Here is an 8,846-nt window from a genome sequence, read left to right on the forward strand (position 1 = left end):
ATTAGGCACTAATACCACCTTCTTGCACAGGATGCAAGCATGTAGCAGTCCCTGATAATCTCTGAAACAATTTTCTTGGAAACTGACAGAAAGTTAAAATGGCCCATGTGGAATCGCCCAACTGCATGTTGGCATCAAAAGAGCTTGGCCAGCACGTCGAGGGAGGTGATCCTCCCCCTCTGCTCTGCACTGGTGAGGCCACATTTACACTGCTGTGCCCAGTTCTGGTCACCTCAATTAAGTGAAGTTAAAAGACAGGGACCTCCTAGAAGGAGTCCAGCAGAGGACGACCACAAGGGTGACTGGGGGCCTCCCATGTGAGGAAAGGCTGAGTAACCGCGCTCCGTTCAGCCTGGGGAAAAGGACACAGAGAGGGGATGTGGTAAATATTTATCACTATTACACATAACTGTTATATATAACTATTTATAACTAAAGGAAGGAGGGAGGCAAATGAGTGAGGCCAGGCTCTTCTCGATGGTGTGTAGCAAGAGCACAAGGAGTAGTGGCCTAAAACTTGTACTGAGGCAGTAAAGCGCACTGTGAGCAGGCTTGCTGATGCCACAGAACTGGGAGGAGTGGCTGACATGCCTGAAGGCTGGGCTGCCACCCAGCGAGACCTAGACAGGCGGAGAGTTGGGCGGGGAGAACTTTAATGAAATATAACAAGGGCAAGCATAGGGACTTGTATCTGGGCGAGAACGACCCCACATACCAGCATAGGTTAGGGACTGACCTGTTGGAGAGCCGCGTAGGGGAAAGGGACCTGTGGGTCCTGGTGGACAGCAGGGTGACCATGAGCCAGCAACCTGCCCCTGTGGCCAAGAAGGCCAATGGCACCCTGGGACATAGTAGAAGGGGCATGGTTAGGAGGTCAAAAGAGGTTATCCTGCTTCTCTACTCTGCCCTGGTGAGACCGCATCTGGAGTATTGTGTCCAGTTCCGGGCCCCTCTGTTCAAGAAGGACAGGGAACTGCTTGAGAGAGTCCAGCACAGAGGCACAAAGATGATGAAGGGACCAGAGCATCTCCCTTACGAGGAAAGTCTGAGGAAGCTTTGGCTTGGAGGAGACTGAGAGGTGACCTAATGAACGCTTATAAATATGTCAAGGATGTCTGTCAGGAGGATGGAGCCAGGCTTTTCTCAGTGACATCCAGTGGCAGGATAAGGGCAATGGGTACAAGCTGGAACATGAGAGGTTCCACATGAATGCTAGACAAAAAACTTCATGGTGATGGTAACAGAATATTGGAACGGGCTGTCCAGAGAGGTTGTGGGGTCTCCCTCTGTGGAGACGTTCAAAACCTGCCTGGACACATTCCTGTGTGACCTAATCTAGGTGTTCCCAGCAGGGGGATTAGATTAGATGAGCTTTTGAGGTTTCTTCCAATCCCTGACATTTGGTGACTGTGATTCTGTAACTGGTATGGAGAAGAGACAGCAGCTATTGAAATAAAGACTTGGTAAAAAAAAAAAAAAAAAAAAAACCTACTATTTATTTATGTATTTATGTATGTATGTTTTTATTTATTTATTTATAATAAATAGTACAATTTTGAAGCTCATCTTCTCTTTTCTCGTTCTCTTCTCTCCTTTTCTCCTTTTCTCCTTTCAAATTTCCCTTTTCATTCCCTTTTTCCTTCCCTGCTCCTTTCCTCTCCTCCCTTCCTTTCTTATCCTTTCTTCTTTTTTCTATTGGCTCCATCGCTGAAGACAAAATTCTCTTATTCTCCTCCATGTCTCACTAGAAAAAGTAGAGTCGCAACTTGAGACTATTCACCAAAAAGAAAAGCTGCCTCCTCCCTACATCCCTCTGCAGCAACAGCAAAGGCGGGAGTGCCAGTACCTGTCCGTTGGCCCAAGCGGCCGGGAGAAGTTGCTCATCACGGCCTCAGTGTGACAGCGGGTGAGGATGACCACCGCCTGGCACAGGAAGGGCAGGAACGTGCTCTGCTGCGCAAACGATGTGATGCTGCGCAGGATGTAGAGGATCGGAGGCACCTGAGAGAAGAAGAGGAGAAAGAATGACTTGCTGCATCCTGCACTCTGCAGGGCCCAACCATGGACATTCAGCGCATGAGCAGTGCCTGCTCCCTTGACGTGCTGCCAAGTCCTAAGCCTGAATTTCATGCCAGCTACCCTGGTCTCCGTGCCCTGAGCACAAGGGGCAAACGGCACAAGTCATAGTGCAACAGCCAGCAAAAGTCCAAGACACGTGAAAGAAAGTCTCTTACGTTCCAACAGATGTCCTTCCCGTGCATCTGCAGGAAGGTGGTCATCCACTTCCCAGCAGCACGCACACGCACTCCGTTGGCTTTCCGGATCGTCTCCTTGATGGCAGTCATGAAGTCAACGGTGCGTTCTAGGGGGAAGTTCCTGCACACGATCTGCAGAGAAATGAGAAGCCGGGGAGATCTCATCACTGCTCTGCTGCAGCTGTCTGTACCCTGCTGTTGATACGGAAGGCGGTTGAGCCTTCTCTCAGCTTCTGCACCCATGGTGTTTGCTTACATGCAAAGCCTACCTCCCAGCAGCCACAATCACACATGCATGCAAGTGCACTCACACACACAAACGCACATCATGGAGTCAGAGCCTTGCACTGGGTGCCTGAAGGCCAGACATAGCTCAGAGCCTCCCGCTACTTGCTGAGAAAACAGGGCTCAGGGTAACGGCTCATTTTGGAAACAGTGTGAGAGGCTGGGAGCTGCACAGGGTCGTGCAGAAGCCTACCCACAGAGATCACACCACCCCTTCTTGGGTCCACATACCATGGCCATTTTGGATGTGGTCTGGAGCTGAGAGGCGATGCTGCAGGCATGCAGGCCCTCGCACAGGCTCCCGATGTCACCCGTCTCGATGTCTGTGTTGGTCGCTTTGGCTGGAAAGAGCACAGGGAGAAAAGGGAAGTCATGCTTCTGGAAATGAAACTGCTTTCCACGGGGGAAAGACAGAGGACAGGGTGGGGACAAGAAGAGAGCTGTGCACGGTGCCTCTCCCTCCTGTCAAGGGGGCCCAGCCCGTGGGGCTCTGGTAGTGCTACGGAGGAGGGCAGAGGGCTGGAGCACGCCTGCTCCACTCACCTTGGATTCGCAGAAGGGAGCTCAGACAGGTGACGGCCAGCTGGCGGGATGCAGGCATGGGGTCACACGTCAGAGGCGCCAGCAATCCCACCAAGGAGCCAAAGTGCTCACAGGCATCTCCTCTCTGCAGGGGTGAGAGGCAGGAACAAAGCTGTAGACGGCCCCAGCTCTCCCCAGCTTCTCCCATCTGTGTCTTCCCACCGTGACACAGCATGCACAGCTGGGCGGGGCTCACCTTCGCTGGGGAGGGAGCAGGGGGCATGCGGTGGGGCTCTTTACTCACTTGAAGCTCTTCACAAACAGCCAGCAGCTGGGAGCAGGTCTGCAGGGCCCTCTCGCGCTCCCACACGTTGGTTGATACCATGGATTTCTGCAGGACCTGGGGTAGAGCATCTGTCTCACTGAGGATGTCTTTTCTTTCCCTTCCTGCCACCCCTCTCCCTGTCCCTCCTTTCCCAGCACTTTCCCTTAGGGCCTGCCCTGTTGCTCCATGTGGCCTCCTGCCTCACTGAGCACCGGCACTGCCGCCCCGCTCTCTGCAGACACTCCTGCCTCCTAACCCAGGAGCTTTTCCTCGGCTGTGGCCTCCAGGGGCTGGCTCCTGCTTTCCCCCTGCAGGGCCCATTTCTCTGCCCATTTCAGCTTGCAGTGAGCTGGCACGTCACCAGGAGATTTCTCCCCCTCTGATCCTCCTCTCAGTCCCCAGATCTCTGCCCCCGCTATTGACAGGCACCATGCTTTCTCCCTTGCCCCACGCATACTCACATGGACTATGTTCTGGAAGAAGCCGCCGCTGGGCTCTGTCTCCAGCAGGACCACCATGAGCCGGCCCAGAGCTTTCAGTGCTGTTTGCTGAAGCTGAAAGCAGAAGAGGGGAGTGACGTGTAGCATCACGGCTGCTGCCAGAGCAGAGGTCGTGTGTGCTGAGGTATGTAGGGTTCCGACCGAGAGGTGGCCGGGAAAGTTACGGCAGGTTACCTGCAGGTACTGTGCTGCTTGCTGTGACTTCCTGATCTTCAGCATCATCTCTGCTGAAGGGTGTGTCACGATGTTTTTGCAGCACAGGACCAACATCTCACGCAGGTCCTTGCTTTCAGAAGAGGGCTTCAGCTTGCTGAGAGGAGGAAAACAGGAAGAGAAATCAGAAAGGCTCTTTACCTCTCCAGACTGGTTCAGACAACATCTGAGTTTCTCCTCATTGACAGCTACAAAGCCAATACCCCCACCCAGCTCATGTTGCTGAGCACTGCCTTCAGTTCCAGCAGCGCCCACCTCCTCCCCGGCAGCAGTGAACCACCTCCCGCTCTGGAGGGAAGGAGACCCCAGCTCTCCCTCTCTTCCCTGCCAGGGGACAGGAGCACCAGGGCCTTTCTCCCTGCCCAGAACCTCAGCTTTGCTGGGCACAACAGCCCAGCCGTCTCTCCTGTAGATGTGGCTCCTCCCCCCCGACCCCTCCAGGCCCTCAGGAGCTACCCAAAATGGGGATCACCATCCTGTCTTGCAACCTCAGCCCTTACCTCAGCTGCTCCAGGGCCAGAACCACCTTGAGAGGCACTGGGGAGACAGGCATGCCCGAGTAATACTTCTTCATCAGGTCCTGCAAGTCCCAGAGAGACAGTGTCAAAGTGGGCAAGGGGCACACAAGAGCTGTTCCACCCGGCCCCAAGACAGGCACAACTGCCACACACCAGCCCCATCACTTTCCCATGGAAGCGCTGCAGGATGCAGCAGCTGGTGCAGCCAGCCCGCTGCCCAGCCGCTGCCTGCCAGCACCCAAGGTCCCCACCAGCTGGAGACGTGTGGCTGCTGGACACCTGCATGCCCCCAGGGAAGCGAGCCTTGTGGCGCAGCCCAGAACTCCTCTGCAGACAGCCCTGTCTCCAGGCACTCACCATCAGGATTTCCAGCAGCTTGCTCTTCAAGGAGGGGTTAAAGCTTGCAGAACCACCCACAGCTTGGAAGGCAGAGCTGCAGTCGGTGATGCTCTGCACCAGCGCGAGGTTGTTCTGCAAGTCCTGAGGAGCAAGAGAGAAGAACGTTCTTTGAACTGCGGGAAGGGACAAGGGCTGCAAGGGACACACGGGGAGACAACACTAAGGGAAGGGCTTGGATCTTTATCTGGGCACAAACAGTTCCCCGAGGGTCCTTTGGAAAGGGAAGGCCCATCTCAGCATCCCCCCATGTGGAAAGGCTGCAGCTGGGCGCTCTGACACCCTGGCACGCTTTGAGCTCTCACCCGGCAGCTGCAGCTGTAGAGCATCAGGACGTTGCCCACGATGTCTCCCTCCAGGTGGGCGAGCAGCTGTTGCTTGGAGGCACGCAGTGCCACGCTGCCGTGGGCCAGCATGAGAGCGCTGCGTGTGGCATGAGCTCTCGTGCTGTCCAGCTCCGTCTGTGTGGGAAGAAATGCCTTGAGACACTCGCTAACGGCCCCCAGTGCCCCGCGATGCACCTGGGCTCCCAAGGCAGGAGCTGCAGGGAAAATAAGGCAGAAGAATGCCAAGATGGAAACCCGTAACGCTTTACCTTCTTGCGCCTGGAAATCCTGGCATTGCGGCCTTTGCACAGCCTGGACGCAAACATGGTGAGCGTGGCCAGGACTGTGTGGAAGTTGTTCTCAGCAGCATGGCTGAGAAGAGAGATGATTCCCTGCACAAAAGAACAAGGGGCCGTTGGCACAGGCCTGAATCTACAGGCCTCAATCTACAGCAGTGCGGAGGTTGAAAGGCCTGGAGCAGGGCCAGGAGAAGGCCTCTGCCCCAGGGCCAGAGCAGGGATGCTCGCAGGAGCTGGAGGAGAGGAGAGCTCACCTGGGCCTCACGTGGCTCCTCTGCATTTGCCTCCTCCAGGTGCTGCAGCAGCTTCTCCTGCACGTGGAGGACTCCCTTACAGGATCCCAGCACCGTGCCCAGAGCCTTGTACAGGAACGACTGCACGGGAAGGGAAGGAAGAAGCTGAGATGTGGCAGCAGCTTAACGTGCTGGTGGAGGGCCAGGTGGGAAGGAGCCAAGCTCCCTGGCGGTTGCTGAGAGCAGCTGCGGGGCCGAGCTTTAGCCATCCCTGGGCAGATTGCAGGGAAAGGCCTCTGGGGGGCACAGACTGGGGAAGCAGCATCAGCATCCCGCGTGGGCAGAGCACCAGCCGCAGCCCCAGCCCCAGCCCCAGCTGGACACCTGCAGCTGCACCGCTGGGTAGAGCCGGGGGGAACTCACCTTTTCTGCAGAGCTGCTGGCAGAGCTGCTCAGCCGCTGGCTCAGCTCACAGCTCAGGGCCTCGATCCATGCCTTCTCCTCTATTGTGTCCAGCGACGCCTTCAGGAACTGTTGGAGAACAGGAGAAGACAATGTTCCCTTGCCCTTTGCCTCTTCCCTCACTCCCAAGTTGCTGCAGCCCTCTGGGGAGAGGTGCCTGGAAGAACAGTGCCTCTCCCAGCTCCCCCAGCGTTCCCTCCATTAAAGCCACCCGCCCTCTTCTCCTAAGACCCCCCTGGGCTTGGCACAGAGCGGAAGAGGCAGCGCCACAAAGGCGTGCGGCCGCTCCGCAGCAGCGCTTGAGAGGCTGTTCCTGCCCCACAGTGGCTCACGTGGGAGCGGGGCTACTTGGGGCAGGCAAGCACTTCTCTGCACCGCGCCTCCCGGCAATGCTGTACCTTTAGCAGACGGCGCTCCAACTCGGCAGTGTCCGGGAAGCTCTCATTTCTCCCTGCACAGCAATAGGAAGACAAAGACCCTTACTTGGGATCAAGGCACAGAAGAAGAGCTGCTGCAAAGCTGGCTTGGCCTGGGCACTTGGCACTGCCAAGCTGGGACCTGCACCCCCTCCACAGTGACCTGTCCCTCCCCACAAACACTGCCTCCACAGGAACAGGGAACTAAGTGCTCCAAGGCTGCTGTCTGAGGGGACATGAAGGGCCCATCCATGTCCTGGAACGGGCAGATCTCTGGTGGGATAGGTCCCTGGGCCTCAGGGCTGACTCCCAGGAATGGGAAGAGCAGCAGAGCAAGAACTGGGCTGCAGGCAGTGCTTCCCCTCTGCCATGCTACAGAGCTGCATTTTCACTCCCCCCCTTCCCTTCCCTGCCTCTGCCTCTTCTTCCCCTCCAGTACTTTACCTTCAAGACACTGCAGCAGCAGGGGGATCTCAGTAGCCCACATGGCCCCCACAGCCCTGTGGAACCTGCCGTGGAGGTTTTTCATCAGCAGTAAGGCAGCAGCTTGGAGTTTGCTGCCTGCTACAGGGCTGCCTGCCACCACCTGAGTGAGAGCAAGAAAAAGCAGGGTCACTTCTGCAGCAAGAGCAACGGCTTCCCCCCAGGATGGAAGCAGCTTGGCTCTGCTCTGGCAGGCAAGGAGCAGCCAACAGCTTTGCCCATGGCCACACTGCTTCCTCCCGGCTGCTCGTGGCACCGGCCTCTGGAGCATCTACTCACCAGCAGTCGTGCCAGCAGTGTCTGGGGCGTCAGCAGTGGGCCTGCAAAGAGAAAAAAGTGCTGAGTAAGACTCCAAGACACTGCGTGCCCAGCCACGCGCACCTCCGCTGTCCCTTCTGGGTGCTACCACAGGTCAGCAGAGCCCACTGGGGGAGTTTTTGCTCCTACCCTGAAACATGGAGCTGACAAAATGGGGATCCAGATGTTCTACGCGCCGTCCTGTCAGCTCCTCTCTCTCAGCCAGGGCACAGACACAGCGGGAGACTGGGATCAGCATGCCTGTGTACTGCGCTGGCACCACAAACAGCAGCAGCCGCGGCCACAGGAGCTGTAGGGAACGAGGCAGTTGAGCAGGTCAGCATTCCTGCTTCTGCTCAGAGATGAAGAGGCCTCTGTGAATTTCCCCGAGTCCCGTGTGCTTCAGAGCACATTGGAGGAGAGACCTGGGGTCTTGGAATGGGACGAGGAACACGTGGAGCAAGGGCAGGGAGCAGCAGCAGGGCAGAGCGTGACTTACTTTGGACATCCCTCTCACAGAGACGTCCAGTGATCCCAGGACGTCCATGCACAGCTCCTGGAGAGCTCCTTCTTCCTGGGCTTCCCGGGCAGAAAGGTCTCCGGCTGCCTGCACGACAGTGGTGTTGAAACACTGGTTATGCTCAGTTCTCAGGAGCCTCTCAGGAGGCTCAGGTGTGGCCCCAGCGGTGCTTCTGTATAGCAGCCTCTGAGCAGCACGGGTCTTCCAAAGGAAGATGCTGCCCACTGCCCTTACCCTTCTTCCCGTGGCGCGGCTGAACTCCCTGAAGATGTGCCCCACCACATCCCAGGCTGAGCAGCTCCGGGTGTTCGAACTGAGCAGATCCTTGATGAAATACAGAATAGCCGTCCTCACCTGCAAGGGGTCAATTATGGGTGTGATTTTCCTGGTCAGAAGGCAAAGGGAAGCCACCTGCTCATCGGGGCAGCCCTTTGGGCATGAGCAGAGACAGCAAGAGCAGTGGAGAGGCTTTAGCTACTGAGGTGAGGGCCAGGCCTTAGCACCAGGCTGTGCACTTTCCGTGCACAGCACAGGGACCTGCCCGCTCCACTCTGCCTGCTCTCCCCACAGGAGCCATCATGACCGTGTGGCCAATGCCCCAGCACCTCTCTAGTCACCCCAGCCCTGCCCGTGCTGGCAGCAGCGCCACCACCCCAACAGCACTTTCCTTTCCCAAACCAGCTCACCCGGATGCTGGGGTCGCTGCACAGACGCTGCACAGCCTCGACGACCTGGGGCAGCATCTCCGCCATCATGGGCTCTGCAAGAGATGCACAGAAGCATGAGCGGAGCCACA

The 8,846-nt window shown here is 57.0% G+C and overlaps 1 protein-coding gene across 1 annotated transcript; it reads right to left on the reverse strand.

The window, feature by feature from the left end:
• Positions 1-1,624: 1,624 nt before the first annotated feature.
• Positions 1,625-8,817, reverse strand: LOC122155852 (maestro heat-like repeat-containing protein family member 2B; the record flags this gene model as incomplete). Its single annotated transcript, XM_042810135.1, has 21 exons — positions 1,625-1,744; positions 1,847-2,001; positions 2,235-2,387; positions 2,772-2,881; positions 3,084-3,207; positions 3,367-3,462; positions 3,849-3,941; positions 4,062-4,197; positions 4,601-4,680; positions 4,976-5,098; positions 5,320-5,475; positions 5,610-5,732; positions 5,894-6,013; positions 6,296-6,403; positions 6,733-6,785; positions 7,195-7,336; positions 7,513-7,553; positions 7,681-7,840; positions 8,030-8,137; positions 8,285-8,404; positions 8,737-8,817. Coding segments are annotated over 21 exons (2,334 nt in total), but the record flags the coding sequence as incomplete, so codon positions are not given.
• Positions 8,818-8,846: the final 29 nt, after the last annotated feature.

This window comes from Centrocercus urophasianus, unplaced genomic scaffold (genome assembly GCF_019232065.1).
Source record: "Centrocercus urophasianus isolate 14NV4802_14NV808 unplaced genomic scaffold, USGS_Curo_1.0 seq_12, whole genome shotgun sequence".
Classification (NCBI taxonomy): domain Eukaryota; kingdom Metazoa; phylum Chordata; class Aves; order Galliformes; family Phasianidae; genus Centrocercus; species Centrocercus urophasianus.